The sequence below is a fragment of the Podarcis gaigeae genome, assembly GCF_964106915.1.
Source record: "Podarcis gaigeae genome assembly, chromosome: 1".
Taxonomy (NCBI): domain Eukaryota; kingdom Metazoa; phylum Chordata; class Lepidosauria; order Squamata; family Lacertidae; genus Podarcis; species Podarcis gaigeae.
Genome location: NC_139678.1, coordinates 12,360,034 through 12,383,333, shown reverse-complemented (window position 1 = coordinate 12,383,333; position 23,300 = coordinate 12,360,034). Strand labels below are relative to the sequence as shown.

The 23,300-nt window shown below is 41.5% G+C and overlaps 1 protein-coding gene across 1 annotated transcript in view; it reads left to right on the top strand.

Annotated features, from left to right (window-relative positions):
* Window positions 1–23,300, top strand: part of AKT1 (AKT serine/threonine kinase 1) — a 115,794-nt gene that overhangs the window by 76,637 nt on the left and 15,857 nt on the right. Inside the window, exons 4-9 of the mRNA XM_083735941.1 lie at window positions 6,310–6,421; window positions 9,088–9,235; window positions 10,274–10,405; window positions 10,546–10,611; window positions 20,210–20,278; window positions 21,437–21,562. Coding sequence (XP_083592067.1) covers window positions 6,310–6,421; window positions 9,088–9,235; window positions 10,274–10,405; window positions 10,546–10,611; window positions 20,210–20,278; window positions 21,437–21,562 — 653 coding nt within the window. The remainder of the gene's footprint in view (window positions 1–6,309; window positions 6,422–9,087; window positions 9,236–10,273; window positions 10,406–10,545; window positions 10,612–20,209; window positions 20,279–21,436; window positions 21,563–23,300) is intronic.

Below are 23,300 nucleotides of genomic sequence, written 5' to 3'. Positions count from 1 at the left end.
AATGCCTTGTGAGTCGAACGTTTTGGCTCCCAAACGCTGCAAACTCGGAAGTGAGTGTTCCAGTTTGCAAATGTTCTTTGGAACCCGAACATCTGACACAGCTTCTGAGTGGCTGCAGGAGCTTCCTGTAGCCAATCAGAAGCCGCACCTTGGTTTCTGAATGTTTTGGAAGTCTTAACGGACTTCCGGAATAAATTATGTTCGACTTCCAAGGTACCTACCACTGTATTTGTCACCCCACATATTGGGACCATGTCATCTCTCAGTTGCTGCTTTGAGGGTTGTTGTTGTTTCACAATCAAGTGGTGTATAAATTTTATGAATTATTATTTTTAATTTCTTTTTTTAAAAAAACAACAACATGCACACCAGTGAGCAAGGGCTTCTTTCCAGCTGACAAACCAAAAAGTCAAGAGAGACTGTCAGGGAACTGCCATCGGAGCTAGAGGCGGAGGGAAGGCTCCAGAGGGATGCCGGAGAGGGTCCCAGTAGGGAGAGAGGCAGCCCATCTGCTGGGGAAGGAAATCAGCGTAACACCAGTGAAGAAGGGGGGCAGATGGGGGAATCGGAGAGGAGGCTCAAGGACTCTTCACCGGAGACCAGCGGGGAGAGCACGGGTACTCCGCTGCCCACACCCTCCCTGTGCAGAAGACTTCCGCACAAGGAGAGTAGGAGGAGACTTGGCGTCAAAGAACTTCTTTGCTGGAAGAAGTTCAAGAAACGCCCACTGACGGATTCTGCCAGCGACTGAGACAGCCACGAAGTGAAGGGCTGTCCAGACAGAAAGGGTTCAACCAGGTAACCTAGCCAGGAGTGGCAGCAACTTACGCACGAGCAACCCCTAGAACCATTACAGAGACATAACAAAAACTCCTTCCAGACGAACTGTTGAAAAATAAAATCTGATTAAAAAATCCACAAGGCCACTCAGTGATCGTAGGACCAGGAATCATATGACTATCATTCTCTTCGTTTTGCTGCAACAAAACCTGCCTTTTATTTCAGTCTCCTACATGGAATTCCTGGTCGCCTATAGTGCTTTTCTGGTACAATCGGTGACCAGGTATTTCATGCATGCGTATGAACTGGCCGGTGGTGGAGAAATGGACCACTGTGTGCTCAGCATAGAAACCAAACAGGCTACTAGAAAAGGGTGCCATCTTGTCCCCAGTGCTGTTTAAGATCCATATGAAGTCACTGTCCTGCCCTTGATACAGGCCATCCATCAGGGCAACCCAAACTGCACCTGAACCCAGAAGGAAATGTAATTAATAAAGCAGCATGGCTGGTAGTCCTGGGATTTCACCCATTATTTTGTGCTTCTGAAAGCAGCCTGGTATCCCAACTGCCTTCTCTGCATCACTCCTGCATCTCCCCCAGTTGCCTTAGAAAACCCTCTAGTGACAAACAGGAGATTGAAGGATCCTTTCTCGCTGATCTCAGTGTCATCAAAGGGGGAGCCAGTTTGACACCGTATTTTTGCACCGTCCAACCTACCGTATTTTTCTCCCTATAGCACGCACTTTTTCCCCTCCAAAAATGAAGGGGAAATCTGGGTGCGTCCTATGGGGCGAATGCAGGCTTTCGCTGAAGCTTGGAGAGCGAGAGGGGTCGGTGCGCACCAACCCCTCTCGCTCTCCAGGCTTCAGGAAGACATCCGCAGCCTAGGCAGCCCTGCGGGAGTTCCCCGCAGGGCTCCCCATGCTGCGGATAGCAGCCTGCCACCCGGCGCGCGCGGCACCCTGAAGCAGAGCGCCCCTTGCACCGGGCAGACATCGGCCAGCCCCACAAGCTTGGGGGACAGCAGGGAGGCGCAGCGCCGCCATCCCGCTGTTTCTCGACCTGGTTCGGTTTCCCCGACCTGCTTTTGGGGGGGAAATAAAGGGGGGAAATTCCTTTATTTCCCCCCCAAAAAACTAGGTGCGTCCTATGGGACGAAAAATACGGTACCCTTCAGAGATCCAACCAACACAAACAAGTCATAGTTTTAACATTTAACTGCTTTGCATGAGGAAATGGAAGGTAGGAATAGGGGTGGGTTTGGGTTGGTGTTTTTTTTTGTTTTTGGTTTCTGGGATTGTTTTTTTCAGAATAGGCCCTTAAGAAAAGTGGCATAAGTTTGTATCTCGATGTACTGAAAAAACATCACCATCATCATAATTAATTATGTATATGCCGCCCTTCTGACTGGGGTGCCCCAGCCAATCTTTGTGGCTTCCAGCAAATAGGAAAAGCATAATAAAACATCAAACATTAAAAACTACCCTATACAGGGCTGCCTTCAGATGTCTTCTAAATGTCAGGTAGTTGTTTATCTCTTTGACGTCTGATGGGAGGGCGTTCCACAGGGCGGGCGCCACTACCAATAAGGCCCTCTGCCTGGTTCCCTGTAACCTCACTTCTGGCAGGGAGGGAACTGCCTGAAGGCCCTCGGCATTGGACCTCAGTGTCCAGGCAGAACGATGGGGGTGGAGATGCTCTTTCAGGTATACAGGTATATGAGGCCATTTGGGGCTTTAAAGGTCAGCACCAACACTTTGAATTTCGCTTGGAAACGTAACACAACTGCACTGCAAAGAGCTTGCTGGGAACAAGAATCCTGACATCAGTATGCGCCATCCTTAGTGGCTGTTGGGGTTCAGGTAGTTGGTGCATTGAAACCTTCCCCTTCTCGTCCTGGTGTCCCAAGCTGTAGCCTTACGTGGCAACTGCAGCTGGAAAGCTGCTAGCTATTTAAAAATAAAATCACACCATGTCTCAGAATGCCCGATGTAGCATCGTCCCAGGAACATTGGAAAGAGCCCTGCTTGATCAGGCCAAGGGCCCAAATAATCCAGAATCCTGTTCTCACTGTGGCCAACTGGATTCCAATGTGAAGCCCAGGAGAAGGTTCATTTGATGTCCTAACGAAGGCCTCTCCTAATTAATACTTCCAGAAGCAACACAGCCATCCTTCGGAATCCCCAACGCAGTGCAAGTTTCCTTACTGCCAGTGCGCTTAAGATGTTTAATTGGGTGGGGTGAGGCTGTAGTTCAGGAAGCACAACAAAGTGGCATAATTCCACCCCATCCCCTTTTTTTCTTTTAAAGTACCGTGCAAGTTTTCAAACGAAGCTTTCTCCCCTTCTTGATGCATTCTGTAATGATTGAGCAGGGTAATTAGACAGCATATTGTTCACTAAACAAAACATTTCTGCGTGACATACTTGAATTATAGTGGTTATTAACTGACAAATCTCTATTATTCATCTTGCTGTGTGCTTTTAAAGACTGCTGGATCAGCAAGCTTAGCAAATATCTATGGGGCAGCGCTGATTTAGAGGAAACGTGTCGATTCTAAATGGCCTCATTCCTTTCCTTGTATCGAAAAGCAATAATAGGGTGTCATACTTGAGGTCAGAATAATTTCGACTGCTGCCGCATTTTCCTCCTCCTGTCTTGCTCTCCACACTTTTGCCAACGCATGTTTTAGTCCAAGCTGGGATCGGCACTGGCTGATTAATCTTGGCTTTTGTGTCTTCACCCCCCCCCAATGCCAAATAGCAGGGGGTGGGAGTGCCTAGTGTCTTGTCTCCACAGTTGCCTTCGCTAGCTCTGGTGCTCTTGAGATATTTTGGACTACAGCTGTTCTGCCTGTGGCTGATGGGAGTTGTAGTCTAAACCAGAGTTGCCGAACGCTGCCCTAGCAGGTGCCATCTGTCTTTGCACCTGGGAAAATGGCCGCCTCGTTTATCCATCAAGCCAAGGAAGAAAACAAACGCAAGGCATTGGTTCGTGGCAGAATTTTCCCAAGCCCTGATTGGGCAGTAGTAGATTTGGGGCATTGAGAGTCCCAAGCTGGCTGTAAATGGACCGACATTCTAAGCAGAGGTTTTCAACCTTTTTGAGTCCACAGCTTCCTTGACCAAATACATCCTTCCTGTGCTCCCCCCCAGTGAGGCTCAGGAGCCCAGTTATGCCACCCCTTGCCTGCCGAGCTGGCAACCTCTCACCCCTTTTCAAACACTCCCTTGTGGGGTGTTCCCTCAGCCTCCCCTCCTTTCCCCTCTCCTTGAGAGTCCTCCGGGCAGCTGCTGCTGCCATCCCTGGCCCCTGAGCTGTCCCCCCTGCCCCAAAGAGAGCTGCCTCCCAGAGGCACCATTCGCCTGTGGAGCTTGTAGCCAGGGCTGCTGCAACAAACAGCTGTGCAAGCCTTTGGGAGGCAGAGATGGGAGAGGGCAGCAGAGGAGGGAGGGAAGGAAAGAGGGACAGAGGCCAGTGTTTCCCACGGCACCCCTGACCATCATTCAAGGCAGCCCAGGGTGGCACCGCACTCTGCTTGAAAACCACTGGTCCAGAGTCAAGAAAACCCTGGAAGGAGATTTGTATGCAGCCCTGTTGAGTGGGTGAGGTGACACCCACGACTGCAGACTTGTGATGACCAGTGCTTTTTCCCAAGAAAAATAATTGCCGGAACTCACCATGAGCTTGTTACAGTAAGTCGCTGGGGCAGCCCTGAACAGATGCTGGTGCCCCTGGTTCTGGTGCAGGTCAGTTAAATGCAATGCTATTTTTCTAGGAAAAAAGGTGCCAGAACTCACTAGGAACACCTCCCTTATTCTCTTATTATGGCACCCACCTAGGAGGTGCTGGTTCTGACACGCTGAAAAAAAGCACAGGTGATGACAGCGTCTCTGGCTCTTCCTGCGTTTCCAGTTTTTAATACTCCCAGATTTAGCAGAATTAGGGCATTTGTGTGCTGATCTCATTAAAGCGCGCCTTTCATTCTTCATTACTCATTTAATGCACTTTTAAAACCTAATTGCACTCTCTTTAGTAGGACGCCATGTAACCTTGGTGTGCCGTGAATGAAAAACTAGATGATCTTGCCATTAAAAAAAAGTACTCGTTGAGAAGCTTCACAATTTCAGCAGCAAATGAGGCATAAACTATACGGTCCAAAATGCAGCATCTAAAGGAGGATGAAAGGGCGGAGGGTGGGTTGTGGAGAAAACTCAGCCAATGGCAATAAGTATTTAATCTAGCTGTAAGTGTGCAAATGAAAAGCTTTTAGTTTTAAAAGCAGGCGTGCTCTTTAAGTTGCCACACTAATAGAACCACCCTTGGCCAGAGTGTGCGCATGGCACATATCCAAAGAGCTAGTGGTTTGCAAGTTGAGTGAGTTATATTCTCTTGATAGCGGATTTGTGTTCATATCTTCATGGATACTCTTGAGGTTTCAAGCACCCTGTGTAAGCAAGAGTGCTTTGCTGGAGCAAAAGTCAATTCAGCGTGTGGTATTAAAATGAAATGGGTGGGGGAATTGTTTAGTTTTTTTAAACAACAACAACAAATCTCTTGTTGGCTGCCAGTGACATAGGCACAATGCACAACTTGGAGATCTCACACTTTTAAAAAAATAATCACTGCACACTACAAGAGGGAGGGTAGGGAACTTCAGAAATGTTTTAAAACCTGCTTTTGGGGGCCGCTCTCTCACAAAGCGGGATGCAAGAAAAATGAATGGCACAAAAGACACTCAACTCAAGGGCCATGTTCTCAGCTGGGCAGCCTTCCAAAGGCCACACACCAAGGGTATGTGTGAAAGTGCCTGGGCAGTGCCTGGCCGAAATGTCAGACGCCGGGTGGGTGGCTTTGAAAAAAGTCTCCATTGGAGGTAGACATTTTTAAGGGTCGATGTTTTATTATGTTTTTATATGTGCTGGAAGCCACCCAGAGGGGCTGGGGAAACCCAGCCAGATGTGCAGGGTATAAATAATAAAATTATTGTTATTTAATGAATAACATAACTTTTTGTATCCCTGCCTCCTGGTGGGTAGACCCAGGATAAATTGTGCCAGCTCATTTTATGCAAGTCGCAGAATCCAGTTTTTCTTGGTGCAGAATTTCAGTTTTGTGAGCACAGAATTCTTTTTTTGTGGGGGTGGTGTGTGTGTTGAGCTTAAAGCATGGCACGCGAACAGGCGTTAAATCTTCGCAGAAATCTGGGGCACTTCCTCTGCGCCGTGCTAAACTTCTGTCCTGCAGATTGCGGAAAACGCACAACACCAGCCAAACTTAATCTTTGGCCGGGCAGAATTTCCAGCGGCCGTATTCTGCACTGTCAAGAGTGCAGCATCCTTGAAGGCATCCTATCCACCCGGCTGTTCTGTTTGCTCTTCTCAGCCAGCGGCTGCCCCTCTCCCGAAGAGCTACTTGCGGAGATTTCCATGCCTGATTAATCGCAACAGTTTGTTAGATAAGAATAAAGACAAATGATTATTTAAACCTGCTTACGTACCATGACTTCCCTCCCTCGATCTGTGCTAGAGTGCCAGTTGATGAAGACGGAGAGACCCAAACCAAACACATTCATCATCCGGTGCCTGCAGTGGACTACAGTAATTGAAAGAACGTTTCATGTGGAGACTCCAGAGGAGCGGTATGTCTCGTTCAGACTTAAATACAAAGGCAACTTGCAAAAAAGCAGATGTAAACGTTCAGCGTTATTAAGAGCGCGCCTTCTTCTCCAGAGCTTTGCTTTGCTTATGACGAGCTCTGGTGCTGTGGGTTTTAAGAGTCTCATTTCCCACTTGGGTGGGGGTGGATTAGAGGTTCTTGCAGAAGGGACTGATTGGGGGGCGGGTGGGTGTGTACACACATGCATACAAATTTGGAGATGAACTGGGCAGGGAGTCCAGAAATGCTCTCCCCTCCAGGCCCATCTGTTTGGCTCCCTCAGAAGGTGGTGGACTCTCCTTCCTTGAAGGTTTTTAAACAGAGGTTGGATGGCCACCTGTCACGGGTACTTGAGTTATTTATAATTATTACTATATACAGTGGTACCTCGGGTTAAGAACTTAATTCGTTCTGGAGGTCCGTTCTTAACCTGAAACTGTTCTTAACTTGAGGTACCACTTTAGCTAATGGGGCCTCCTGCTGCTGCCGCACCGCTGGCGTGCGATTTCTGTTCACATCCTGAGGTAAAGTTCTTAGCCCGAGGTAATATTTCGGGGTTAGCAGAGTCTGTAACCTGAAGCGTCTGTAACCTGAAGCGTCTGTAACCCAAGGTACCACTGTATTAAATTTTTATACCACCCTATACTCGTAGATCTTGGGGCGGTTTACAACATTAACGCTTCAATATAAAAAGCACAGGATTTATGCTAAAATTAAGAACAGAAGCAAACCAATAACCCCATCTTCCACAACACATTTAAAAGGGCATCAGACGTTCACGAGCCAAAGGCCTGGCTAAAGAGGAACATTTTCACCTGGCACCTAAAGGTATAGAATGAAGGCACCAGCTGAGCCTTCCTGGGGAGAGCATTCCACAAACGGGGAGCCATAGATGATATCCCTGCATGGAGGGGGGTTGGACTAGATAACCCACAGGGGCCCCTTCTAATTCTGCAGTTCTCTGATTTTATCAGGTAATGAGCAGGTGGGAGCACTTCTTCAAATTCTCCCCATCTGTACCACTGCAGAGCTTTGAAGGAGAAATGCAGAGAGGAGAGCGAGATGCCTTTCATTTCATTTTATTTTTAGTTTATTTTACAACACATATACACTTATAAAAGTGTTATAAGTTATATAATTATTTATATAAAAATAATAATGTCCAATAAAAAACAAACAAAAAAACCACAACAGAACAAAAAAAGGGGGGAAACTTAATAACATATGGAAACTTACACAAAACAACCCGACCACGAAATATATATACAATGGTACCTTGGGTTACATACGCTTCAGGTTACATATGCTTCAAGTTACAGACTCCGCTAACCCAAAAATAGTGCTTCAGGTTAAGAACTTTGCTTCAGGATGAGAACAGAAATTGTGCTCCAGTGGCGCGGCGGCAGCAGGAGGCCCCATTAGCTAAAGTGGTGCTTCAGGTTAAGAACAGTTTCAGGTTAAGAACGGACCTCCGGAACAAATTAAGTGCTTAACCCGAGGTACCACTGTACCATATTTCAACTCTTCTTTTATTCCAATTGACTTCCCTCATCCTCAACATAGTTCTCTTCAATTTTTGGTAAACTGTCTCCTTTTTAGTTTTTTATTATCCCTTATACTTTCTGTTTTAACTTAAGTACCACAAATTATTTCAAAACCTTGAATAAGGGGTGCTCCCACCCCCATCGTCTGATAGGTGGGTGGGAGAGCCTGTGTGGCATAATGGTTAGAATGTCGGACTATGACTTGGGAGCGCAGGGTTCAAATTCCCACTCAGCCGCGAAACTCAATGGGTGACCCTGGGCCAGTCACCATCTCTTCACCTAACCTCTGTTGTGATGCGTCCAAGGGAATGGGGGCAATTGGTGGACCCCCCCCAGCTGGCTCCAGCCCACCGGCCGGCAGCCGGTCAAACTCCAGTCCTCGGTTCTGCATCAAAAGTACGACTCAGAGCTTTCAGAAGCTGAGCACGCAAGCCAGCAGAGATAAGAAACTCTTCGCGACAGAAGGCCGGACAGAGGCATATGTAAAGCATATTTACAAGCAGTTTATTCGGCATAGATCAGGACAAAGAAAACATGTCTGCTCTCTTTCATGTCCAAGAGAGGAAGCAAAAGCTATACACAAACAGAAGTTCCCAGCAAGCTGTGCTGGAATGTAAACAGACATGAGACATACAACAGCTCCACGTATCTGTTTAGGTGAAACCGAACACCAGTAGCCTAACAACCTCTACCTCACAGGGTTCTTGGGAGGATGAAATTGGAAGGGGGAGAACCATGTACACCACTTTGAGATCCTTGGAAGAAAAATGGTGGTATATAAATGTAATAAATAAAGGAATAGCCAGGAGCTTTAAGTTCTATCCTTACCTGCCTCATTCCTGACATGATGTCAGGAATGGGGGCATGAAAACCACCCCATGAGCCAACTAGGGAGAACTGGGGGACCCCAGTGTAGATCTAAGCCAGGTGTAGGAACCTTTGGCCCCCCAGATGTTGCCGAACTGTGGCTGCATGAGTTTGTGTTTATGCCAGCATTCTTTTCCAAAATACCTGGAACCCACCTGTGTTTTAGCAGCTTTTTAAGCAACGATAGGATATGCATGTGGTGGGCAGGAATCTCAATTGTGACTGCTTGTTCGTTTAGGGATGAATGGACAAAAGCCATCCAAACCGTAGCAGACAGCCTTAAGAAACAAGAAGAGGAAATAATGGATTTTCGATCCGGTTCGCCCAGCGATAATTCAGGTGCCGAAGAAATGGAAATTTCTATGACAAAGCCAAAACACAAAGTAGTAAGTATTGGGGTTGGGGTGGGTTTTATCGCCCAAGCATTAACATTCCCTATGGCCTGTGTTGCTACAGAGCCAGAGGTAGCCAAATGTTGCTGGACTCCCAACTCTCATCATCCCTGGCTAGCATGGCCTAGTGGTCAGGGAACAACTGAAGAAAATGCCCATTCTCTTGTGGAGGGGGCACAGGTCGGTTCATATGGGAAGGCAGTCCTTGAGGTATTGCAGTCCTGAGCAGTTTGGGGATTTTTATAGGTCAAAACCAGCACTTTGAATTGGGCCTGAAAAATAGTCGGCAGCCAGTCAGGCCAGGATTGGTGTAATATGCTCAAACCTCCTTGCCCCAGCGAGCAATCTGGCTGCTGAATTTTTTTACGTGTGTGTGTGAGAGAGTGTGTGTGTGAACAATCTTCAGAGACAGCACCACACACAGCGCCATAATCATTCAGAGTTAAGGCGCATTTTTGTTTGTCTCCATGAATTGAGTTCTTTCTAAAGCTGATCCCACTGTTTCGTGAGAGGGCCATCATTTATCTGTGTCTTCTCGATGGTGGTTGGCAAAGACTCTCCTTTAAGTCTCCACACAAACATACCGGCAACTCCCCATTTAAATGAGGGTTATGTTCCGAGGCATCACGTGTTTAAGCGAAATCGCATATATTGGGAGCTCTATTGGAAAAACCTGCGAGCACCTTCTAAACCTCTGGGAAACCCTTGATAAACCCTTTTAAAAACCAGCAGCACTCCTGGGATTGCGCTAGCAAAGGCTCGTGGGATTGTCAGATGCTTTTTTCATGCCATTTTTGTCATTCTCACACTCTTGGGGGCCATTTTTGCCCCTTCAAGTGCCGCTTCTAGGTTTGCGGCAATGCGCGGTTGCGAGCGGCTCAAATGAGCGTAAACGTGGAGTTGCCTGTATATACACACATACATATATAAATAAAGGATTCCTCAATGTTGTCATTCATTTTGCTTTGTTCAAGTATTTCGGGACGTTGGCCTGTAAGCCTCTTAACCACCTTTCAAACGTGCCTTCAACAGACTATGACTGAATTTGAGTATCTTAAGCTTCTGGGGAAAGGTACTTTTGGAAAGGTGATCCTGGTAAAAGAAAAAGCCACCGGGCGATATTACGCCATGAAAATTCTGAAGAAGGAAGTCATTGTCGCAAAGGTAAGCGCTTTGTTTTTTAAAATGTTTAGATTAATTTTGGGGGAGGGCTATAACAGTAACAGGTTTCATCTATATATTCACCAAAGTAATATCAGTCCAATAGCTGTTGTTCACTCACAACTTACTGGGTTGTTCTTCAGGATGAAGTGGCTCATACGCTGACAGAAAACCGTGTTTTGCAGAACTCTAGACATCCTTTCTTAACGGTATGTGTTCTCTCTTAAGGGCAGCCCATAATCTGTGAGATGGGTGTGCGTGTGCGTGCCTTGGTCGTTTTAATTAATAGGAACCTTGGAGCCATATGTTTTTCCAAATCAGAGAATGGTAGATTTGAGTACTTGATGGCATGCCAACCATCTCCCCGTTGATTGTAATGGGATTCAGAACTGCTTTGCGCGTAGCACAGCTGCATGGATATTTCCCTCTACTAAGCGCCCAAATGTGAAGGGGAAGATGCCTTCTCTTAAACACACAGGCCTCATTCAGGCAACCAAATCTTGGCATAGGAATCTTGAGTTATTATCTTGCCTCCCCCTCCCCCAACCATTCAGCCCCTTTGTTCCTCCCTTTATAGCAAGAACAGGCGAACCATGAAGCCTTCTATTACCCACAGTTCCCAGTTTCATCTGAACTGGGAAACGATGGATAAGTCAGGATATTGTCAACTTCAGATTGCAGCTAAATATTCCGGCTTGTTTCAGACTCGTTTACTGTAGTTGCCCAATTTGTACAAAACTGGGAAGTAGAGCTAAAGTAGGATTGCTCGTGCCTCCCTTCAGGACGGCATTAAATGGGTTGCACGCCTGGCCGAAAAACTTGTTTATATCTCAGTTTATTAAGCCAAGGTTTGATCTTCCAAAGATGGCCGTGAAGGTCCTGTTGGTTACAGCCAACCAGCACTTTGACCACTCTTGCCTGTTGTACTTCACATGCACACGGTAGAACAGCGGCTCCTAAACTCACCCCCCCCCCATTGACCACTTGAAAATTGGGATTTTGCCTTAATGTTTTTTTCTGCCTGCTGTGACAGCCTGTTATGGTGCACTGTACTAGACGCTGCATGGTTTTTAATTCTCATTTTATTGCTCCTTTATTGTGAATCATTGTGTGTGTGTGTGTGTGTGTGTGTGTGTGTGTGTGTGAGAGAGAGAGAGAGAGAGAGAGAGAGATGCAGAAATCACAATGTGAAGCTAGCCAGTGTCTCAACATCACTCCATCCTTATTTCAGACATTGTGATATATCAGTATATTGTGATGTTTAGCTGGTGATATATCGCAGTGTTGAAAACCAGATATTGCCCATCCCTACTTCCCACAGGTGTCTGGTTGGCCAATGTAAGACCAGGATGCTGGCCTGATCCAAGAAGGCACCACTTACCTCCTTAGCAAACCCCCACTCTCTCTGCCACCCCTTTCCCCCTTGATGTTCCTCCTCCTTGCCACACGCATGAAGTTAAGGCAAGGGCCACATGAAATGCTCTAAGATCCACATGTGACCCAGCACAAACTGACTGCCCCTGAACTAGCAGATCTCAGGGCCAGAGATAGATAGATAGATAGATAGATAGATAGATAGATAGATAGATGATTGATAGATAGATAGATGATAGATAGATAGATAGATAGATAGATGATTGATAGATAGATAGATGATAGATATAGATATAGATAGATGATAGCTAGATAGATAGATAGATAGATAGATAGATAGATAGATAGATGACAGATAGATAGATAGATGATGATAGATAGATAGATAGATAGATAGATAGATAGATAGATAGATAGATGATAGATAGATAGATAGATAGATGATAGATAGATAGATAGATAGATGATAGATAGATAGATAGATAGATGATAGATATAGATATAGATAGATGATAGCTAGCTAGATAGATAGATAGATGATAGATAGATGACAGATAGATAGATAGATGATGATAGATAGATAGATAGATAGATAGATAGATAGATAGATAGATGATAGATAGATAGATAGATAGATAGATGATAGATAGATAGATAGATAGATAGATAGATGATAGATAGATAGATAGATAGATGATAGATAGATAGATAGATAGATAGATAGATAGATGATAGATAGATGACAGATAGATAGATAGATGATGATAGATAGATAGATAGATAGATAGATAGATAGATGATAGATAGATAGATAGATAGATAGATAGATAGATAGATAGATAGATGATAGATAGATAGATAGATAGATAGATAGATAGATGATAGATAGATAGATAGATAGATGATAGATAGATAGATAGATAGATAGATAGATAGATAGATGATAGATAGATGACAGATAGATAGATAGATAGATGATAGATAGATAGATAGATAGATAGATAGATGATAGATAGATAGATAGATAGATGATAGATAGATAGATAGATAGATAGATAGATAGATAGATGATAGATAGATAGATAGATAGATAGATAGATAGATAGATAGATGATAGATAGATAGATAGATAGATAGATGATAGATAGATGATAGATAGATAGATAGATAGATAGATAGATAGATAGATAGATAGATAGATGATAGAGATAGATAGATAGATGATAGATATAGATGATAGATAGATAGATAGATAGATAGATAGATAGATAGATGATGATAGATATAGATAGATGATAGATGATAGATAGATAGATAGATAGATAGATAGATAGATAGATAGATAGATGATAGATAGATAGATAGATAGATGATAGATAGATAGATAGATAGATAGATAGATAGATAGATAGATAGATGATAGATGATAGATAGATAGATAGATAGATAGATGATAGATATAGATAGATGATAGATGATAGATAGATAGATAGATAGATAGATGATAGATATAGATAGATGATAGATGATAGATAGATAGATAGATAGATAGATAGATAGATAGATAGATGATAGATAGATAGATGATAGATAGATAGATAGATAGATGATAGATAGATGATAGATGATAGATAGATAGATAGATAGATAGATGATAGATAGATGACAGATAGATAGATAGATGATGATAGATAGATAGATAGATAGATAGATAGATAGATGATAGATATAGATATAGATAGATGATAGCTAGATAGATAGATAGATAGATAGATGATAGATAGATGACAGATAGATAGATAGATGATGATAGATAGATAGATAGATAGATAGATAGATAGATAGATAGATAGATGATAGATAGATAGATAGATAGATAGATAGATGATAGATAGATAGATAGATAGATAGATGATAGATAGATAGATAGATAGATAGATGATAGATAGATAGATAGATAGATAGATAGATAGATAGATAGATGATAGATAGATGACAGATAGATAGATAGATGATGATAGATAGATAGATAGATAGATAGATAGATAGATGATAGATAGATAGATAGATAGATAGATAGATAGATAGATGATAGATAGATAGATAGATAGATAGATGATAGATAGATAGATGATAGATAGATAGATAGATAGATAGATAGATAGATAGATAGATAGATGATAGATAGATGACAGATAGATAGATAGATAGATGATAGATAGATAGATAGATAGATAGATAGATAGATGATAGATAGATAGATAGATAGATGATAGATAGATAGATAGATAGATAGATAGATAGATAGATGATAGATAGATAGATAGATAGATAGATAGATAGATGATAGATAGATAGATAGATAGATGATAGATAGATAGATAGATAGATAGATAGATAGATAGATGATAGAGATAGATAGATAGATGATAGATATAGATGATAGATAGATAGATAGATAGATAGATAGATAGATAGATGATGATAGATATAGATAGATGATAGATGATAGATAGATAGATAGATAGATAGATAGATAGATAGATAGATGATAGATAGATAGATAGATGATAGATAGATAGATAGATAGATAGATAGATAGATAGATAGATAGATGATAGATGATAGATAGATAGATAGATAGATAGATAGATAGATAGATAGATAGATATAGATGATAGATGATAGATAGATAGATAGATAGATAGATAGATGATAGATATAGATAGATGATAGATGATAGATAGATAGATAGATAGATAGATGATAGATAGATAGATAGATAGATGATAGATAGATAGATAGATAGATAGATAGATAGATAGATGATAGATAGATAGATAGATAGATAGATAGATGATAGATATAGATATAGATAGATGATAGATAGATAGATAGATAGATAGATGATAGATAGATGACAGATAGATAGATAGATGATGATAGATATAGATAGATGATAGATGATAGATGATAGATAGATAGATAGATAGATAGATAGATGATAGATAGATAGATAGATAGATAGATAGATAGATGATAGATAGATAGATAGATAGATAGATAGATAGATAGATGATAGATAGATAGATAGATAGATAGATGATAGAGATAGATAGATAGATGATAGATGATAGATGATAGATAGATAGATAGATAGATGATGATAGATATAGATAGATGATAGATGATAGATAGATAGATAGATAGATAGATAGATAGATAGATAGATGATAGATAGATAGATAGATAGATGATAGATAGATAGATAGATAGATAGATAGATAGATGATAGATGATAGATAGATAGATAGATAGATAGATAGATGATGATAGATATAGATAGATGATAGATGATAGATAGATAGATAGATAGATAGATAGATAGATGATAGATATAGATAGATGATAGATAGATAGATAGATAGATAGATAGATGATAGATAGATAGATAGATAGATGATAGATAGATAGATAGATAGATAGATAGATAGATAGATGATAGATGATAGATAGATAGATAGATAGATAGATAGATGATAGATATAGATATAGATAGATGATAGATAGATAGATAGATAGATAGATGATAGATAGATGACAGATAGATAGATAGATGATGATAGATATAGATAGATGATAGATGATAGATAGATAGATAGATAGATAGATAGATAGATAGATAGATGATAGATAGATAGATAGATAGATAGATGATAGATAGATAGATAGATAGATAGATAGATAGATAGATAGATAGATGATAGATAGATAGATAGATAGATAGATGATAGAGATAGATAGATAGATGATAGATGATAGATGATAGATAGATAGATAGATAGATAGATGATGATAGATATAGATAGATGATAGATGATAGATAGATAGATAGATAGATAGATAGATAGATAGATGATAGATAGATAGATAGATAGATGATAGATAGATAGATAGATAGATAGATAGATAGATAGATAGATAGATGATAGATGATAGATAGATAGATAGATAGATAGATAGATGATGATAGATATAGATAGATGATAGATGATAGATAGATAGATAGATAGATAGATAGATAGATGATAGATATAGATAGATGATAGATGATAGATAGATAGATAGATAGATAGATAGATGATAGATAGATAGATAGATAGATGATAGATAGATAGATAGATAGATAGATAGATAGATAGATAGATGATAGATGATAGATAGATAGATAGATAGATAGATAGATAGATAGATGATAGATATAGATATAGATAGATGATAGATAGATAGATAGATAGATAGATAGATAGATGATAGATAGATGACAGATAGATAGATAGATGATGATAGATATAGATAGATGATAGATGATAGATAGATAGATAGATAGATAGATGATAGATAGATAGATAGATAGATAGATAGATAGATAGATAGATGATAGATAGATAGATAGATAGATAGATAGATAGATGATAGAGATAGATAGATAGATGATAGATGATAGATGATAGATAGATAGATAGATAGATGATGATAGATATAGATAGATGATAGATGATAGATAGATAGATAGATAGATAGATAGATAGATAGATGATAGATAGATAGATAGATAGATGATAGATAGATAGATAGATAGATAGATAGATAGATAGATAGATAGATAGATGATAGATGATAGATGATAGATAGATAGATAGATAGATAGATGATGATAGATATAGATAGATGATAGATGATAGATAGATAGATAGATAGATAGATAGATAGATAGATAGATAGATGATAGATATAGATAGATGATAGATGATAGATAGATAGATAGATAGATAGATAGATAGATAGATGATAGATAGATAGATAGATAGATAGATAGATAGATGATAGATGATAGATAGATAGATAGATAGATAGATGATGATAGATATAGATAGATGATAGATGATAGATAGATAGATAGATAGATAGATAGATAGATAGATAGATGATAGATAGATAGATAGATAGATAGATAGATAGATGATAGATGATAGATGATAGATAGATAGATAGATGATAGATAGATAGATAGATAGATAGATGATAGATAGATAGATAGATAGATAGATAGATAGATGATAGCTAGATAGATGATAGATAGATGACAGATAGATGATAGATGATAGATAGATAGATAGATAGATAGATAGATAGATGATAGCTAGATAGATGATAGATAGATGACAGATAGATGATAGATGATAGATAGATAGATGATAGCTAGCTAGCTAGATAGATAGATAGATAGATAGATAGAAGATGATAGATGATAGAGATAGATAGATAGATGATAGATGATAGATGATAGATGATAGATAGATAGATAGATAGATAGATAGATAGATGATGATAGATATAGATAGATGATAGATGATAGATAGATAGATAGATAGATAGATAGATAGATAGATAGATAGATGATAGATAGATAGATAGATAGATAGATGATAGATATAGATAGATGATAGATGATAGATGATAGATAGATAGATAGATGATAGATAGATAGATAGATAGATGATAGATAGATAGATAGATAGATAGATAGATAGATAGATGATAGCTAGATAGATGATAGATAGATGACAGATAGATGATAGATGATAGATAGATAGATGATAGCTAGCTAGATAGATGATAGATAGATAGATAGATAGATAGATAGATGATAGATAGATGATAGATAGATAGATGATAGATAGATGATAGCTAGATAGATAGAAGATGATAGATGATAGAGATAGATAGATAGATGATAGATGATAGATAGATTAGATAGATAGATAGATAGATAGATAGATAGATGATAGATAGATGATGATAGATATAGATAGATAGATAGATAGATGATAGATAGATAGATAGATAGATAGATGATAGATAGATGATGATATAGATAGATAGATAGATAGATAGATGATAGATAGATAGATAGATAGATAGATAGATGATAGATATAGATATAGATAGATGATAGATAGATAGATAGATAGATGATAGATAGATAGATAGATGATAGATAGATAGATAGATAGATAGATAGATAGATAGATGATTGATAGATAGATATAGATATAGATAGATGATAGATGGATAGGCAGATATATTTAAGCCTTGTTACGTATCCCAAAAAAATGGTGCCTGTAAAACCCGTTATTATTTATGGAGATGTTTATTTTTATCTAAAGCCAAAGCAGTGACTCCCTCTCTGGCTCTAAAACCCATCTGTAACTTCTGGGCTGCAGCCCAAGCAAAACAAAATGGACTGTACGTCAAACCAAGCTAGCGGTTCTCATGATGTAGGAATGCGTGTGACGTGAGGGAAGGGCACCAGCCCTTGTGAGTGGAGTGGGGAGGGGAGGACGAACGAGGGGGAGAGAGATGCCCCCTCCCCAATCCCTCTTTCACCTTCCAAGTTAGTGACTTGAGAGCGGATTTATGTGGATGGAATGCCTCAGCTGGGCAGCTGCCCTCCATGGAACTGCAGCAAAGAGCTGGATAAAAATGATGATTTCTGGATGAGAGCGGCAAATTTCACAGTGAGCCGCAGAGGATTTCCTGCATTGACCAAGTGCCACCACACATCATAGGGTTATCCGTGGAAAGACCCCCATTTCTCAGGCGGAACTGTATGCACTTTGTCTCTCGGCTCAATCTGGGTCCTTCATCCCCTTAAGTTGCAGGCCGTTCAGATTCAAAACAGCCCTAAGTCATGGCTGTGCATCAGTTTTAAATATCCCTAAGGTAGGGGGTAAGGGACGCGGGTGGCGCAGTGGTCTAAACCACAGAGCCTAGGACTTGCCAATCAGAAGGTCGGCGGTTCGAATCCCTGCAACGGGGTGAGCTCCCGTTGCTCGGTCCCTGCTCCTGCCAACCTAGCAGTTCGAAAGCACGTCAAAGTGCAAGTAGATAAATAGGTACCGCTCCGGCGGGAAGGTAAACAGCGTTTCCGTGTGCTTCTCTGGTTTGCCAGAAGCGGCTTAGTCATGCTGGCCACATGACCTGGAAGCTGTACGCCGGATCCCTCAGCCAATAAAGTGAGATGAGCGCCGCAACCCCAGAGTCGGCCATGACTGGACCTAATGGAAATATCTGTCCTGGCCGTTTAGGCTGAAAATACCCATCTTCCTCACCATGGGTTCTCTCGGCTCATCCTGGGTCCTAACTCCTGTTCTCTGGAGGGGAAACCCAACAAATCTGAACCTTGGAAGATTCAGGACAGGCGAAAGGAAGCAGTTGTTCACACAGCGCATAGTGCGGAACTGCATAACTCCCACAAGATGTTTGCAATGGCCGCCATCTTGTACGGCTTCGAAAGAGGATTGGATAAATGAATGGAGGATAAGGCTGTCCATGGCTGCTAGCCACGATGACTTGTGTTCTACAAGTCCTCCCAATTGTGGATTGGGAAGAGAGGCTTCGTGTTGCTGCCCGTCAACACTTAGGCAGTGACTACAAGCCTGCTGGGTTTAGTTCCCCAGAAACGTGGCCTACCAGGATTAAGGGGACCCAGGCTCCGCTCTTCTAGCCAGATCCATTTCCCCACCTCCGCTGTAGCAAATCCAGCCAGCTACATCTCATGCTTTTCCCATCCGGCTTCTGGATCAGGAATTGGGTGTCAGTATTCCTCTGTAGATGAAACCCAATATCTTTTTGAAGCTTGAGTTAGGAGTAAGGGTAGGGGATGAGATGATGAGGTGTCCCAAGATTATTTCATGGCTTTTATTATTTTATCGCATTTGTTTCCCTCCCTCTCACAAGGGAGCGCAGAGCAGCTTACAACATAAGGCGATATAAATACATAGAATCACAGAATTGCAGAGTGGGAAGGGAACCAAAAGTCATCTAGTCCAACCCTTGTAACACAGCCAAGTCTGGAACAGCACACACACTTTGTTAAATGTCAAATAGGTTTTAGGAGTTCACCTAAACATGGCCTGATTTCAGCTGGTTGACATGGAGTTCCATAAATGTGGGGCTACCACCAAGAATGCCCTGTCTTGCGGTACTATCCATATCACACCTCCCACTGATGGAAGCAGGGTGTGGATTATCCTCAAAAGGCAGATTCCAGGTTGCAAAGTGTGTGTGACAGTGTGTGTGTGTGTCGAAGATTGTAGATGCTGTCTTTCAATCAGGTGGTATCCAAGACAATTCGACAGCAGATTAAAACAGTACAAGTCAATGTGGGTGGGACAGAGTGTTTTAAAACCACTGTGATAAAAGATTGGGCTTGGCTTCACCTTAATACCCCAATCATAGTGTAGAAACAATAGCAGCTAAAAAAAAACTGTGTTAGTAACTTGCTCTGCTATGTCAATTTGGAAGCGGTTCAAGAACTGCATGTTAAATAAAACCACATTTTGCTCACATGTGATTCGCTTTTTGTAGGCTTTGAAGTATTCCTTCCAGACGCATGACCGCTTATGCTTTGTTATGGAGTACGCTAACGGAGGGGAGGTAAGGATCGCATTCACCTCGGTTGAATGTTAATGGTGTGCTTTCTGAGGGCCACATTCCAGTGGTGGCTGGGTTTAGAGGGAAAAGGAAGATGATGAATAGATATGACTTCACTGGGCTGCGTTTCAGCCGCACACGAGTCCCTGGGTTCTGCACTCACACAAACCTCTCCATTCTCCCTCCAGACTTTATAGCATTACAGTGATGAACTTCAGTCAGGGGAAGCGCTAAAAGTGGGTGCAAAGTAAATTTGGGTGAGGGTTGTGGACATCTTTGGAGAGACACCTTTGGCCTGGAGTCTGACATTTGGTGCGTTGAGAATCTTCAAAGTTTGTCACAGCAACCTTCTGAGAGCTTCTTAAGGTCATGGCATATCTCAGTCGTAGAGGGCATGGTTGGCATGTAGAAGTTCTCAGAACCAGTCCTAGTATTAATAATTTCATAAATCTCAGGCCGTGGGGCAGGGAAAGACCTGAAGTGCAGGAGGACTGCTAATCCCCTAGATCAGTGGTTCTCAACCTGTGAGTCCCCAGATGTTGTTGGACTACATACAACTCCCATCATCCCTGAGTTTTGGCCTTGCTAGCTAGGGGTGATGGGAGTTGTAGTTCAACATCTGGGGACCCACAGGTTGAGAAAGGCTGCCCTAGATTATGGACAATGCTGGTTAGGTGGACTGATAGCCTGACTCTGCATTAAGTGACTTCAGGTGAGGAAAGGGGTATGCAGCTCAAGAATCACAGAGGTTGTAGTCCGTGCCAGGTAGAAAGTCCTATTGTCCTCTGAATGGGGTGGGGAAGTAGCTGTTGGTTCCCACTGGGCCTCTTGCTCCCCGGTGCTATGAAAGCAGCATAGAGACCGACGCTTTCCTGGCTTGCCAAAGTGGCTACAGATGGTCCTCTCAGTCTAAATCAAAATGGCCTGGTGGGCCAAATTTGTTGACCCAGAGGTATACCAGTGAATCTGTTTGCCTGCCTCGTCCAGTATTTCCTTTCCCCCTTATCTGCTTCCAGACCTTCCTAATGAAGAGATGTCTGGGATTGAACCTGCATCCAAACCACGTGCTCCAGCCCTGAGCCGTGGTCCCTCCCTAATTACAGGTCTCCATTAAATGCTGTGGTGTGCCAATTTAGGCTAACAAGTGCTTTTCCCTCCCAGCTGTTCTTCCATCTGTCGAGAGAGCGCGTCTTTTCCGAAGACCGGGCCCGGTTCTATGGGGCTGAGATTGTATCGGCTCTAGACTACCTGCACTCGGAGAAGAACGTCGTTTATAGAGATTTAAAGGTAGGTGAGCAGAAGCTGGTGAGTTTGGGAGGCCAGCCTTTTTCTCGTTTATCTCAAGAAAAGGGCGTTTCTGGAACAGATTCATGGTGCTAAATCTCATTTGGAGTATTGGCGGGGTATATCCGTTTCAAACTTTGTGTTGCTTAGGGGTGCCATATTTCAAGAAGTGAAAATCCGGACACAAAAATCGAAGGCAGCATTCGGCCCTCAGGGGCGTGAGGTCCCCCAGCCTCGTTTTCAGCGCTATTTTTCTAGAAAAAGAGGTGCTGGAACTCACAATGAACGCCTCCCTTGTTCTCTTAGAATGGCATTGGAGCCCACTGGAGAGGTGGCAGAACTGAGTCCCTGCTGGGGGGAAAAGACACATTTTCTAGATGGCACATGGTGGTGGCGTTAAAGAAAATCAGAACAGGCAGGTGCTCAGCAGTAAAAACCCACCCAGCAACACAATTCAGTGGTAAAGTCCAATCCAGCGTGCGAGGGGGTTGACTGCTCTCTTCCCTCACCCCCTCCAGATGTTGGGGATATACTTGTTTTGTTCTTTTCTTCACCTTGCCTCTAGTTAAGCAGCAGCTTTTAAAATTTATAGCTCCTCAAATTAACATATGAGCAGCCCTGTTAATTCCCTGCATGGGCAGAGTCACCTACTGTAGCAAACAGGAAGGGGCTAGGTGGCTGAGACGTTTTGGAATCCTGTTGGTTTTCATTCAGGCAATTCTCCAATTAAAGTTTTTTTAGTTGTTTAATTGCCTCTCTCTCTCTCTCTCTCTTTTTAAATATATCTTTATTAATTTAAAATAAATACATTTATGAGAAAACAGACGTACATACAAGTAAACATAGTCAAACAAATAACAGAAAAATCAAACAAACCACCACACTATAAGATACAAGAAGATTAATATAATTATCATCATATATATTCCTGATACTGAACACAATTATAAAACTTATAGAGAAGAAATTTAAAACTGACTTCCAATTAATCTCGCTGTACTTTATCTATCCATTACTTTATACCGCACAGTTACATATTTCTTATATAATTTCTTTTTACCTGCCTCTCTCTCTAACTGATTTAAAGATCAGTGATATTTAAATAGAGGCGCCTTTCCGTGCATTTGAAGGAAAGGTGTTGTAATAGCTTGATAATTTTTTTAAATATATTCAGTAGCAGAAGGCAATGTTTTTTTCCTTTTCACTTTGTATTACAGTAACCCACCAGTTTCAAAGTTGGGCTCAGAATAAAATTAATTGGTGTGCTCTTAAAGCTCCTGGATGAGCCCCTGGTAGCTTGCTCCACACTCCTGTGCTTAAAAGCTTGTGGCCCTTATTTTTTTATCAGGTGCTCTGCAGTGTGTTAAAACAGACACATGGATTAGAGATGGGGATGGGTCATAAATCAGTGCCCAAGCACCTGCTTGGCATGCAGAAGGCAGCAAGTTCAGCCCCTGGCATTTCCACTTTAAAACATCAGGTAGTAGATGATGATGGAGAGCTCCTTTACCTGAGACCCTGGGGAGCCACTGCCAGTCAGAGTAGGCAGTTCTGAGCTAGATGGACAAACAAGGCTGTGTGGCAAAATGGTTGTTAGTTAGTTAGTTAGTTAGTCATTCATGCTTGCGCTGAATCGGTGCATTTAATTGCACTGGGCGAACATTGGAAGGTTCAGGTTGGATTTTAAAAATGACTTAACCGAAGTACCGCTGCTCTTGACAGTCCTGAATAACATGTGCTA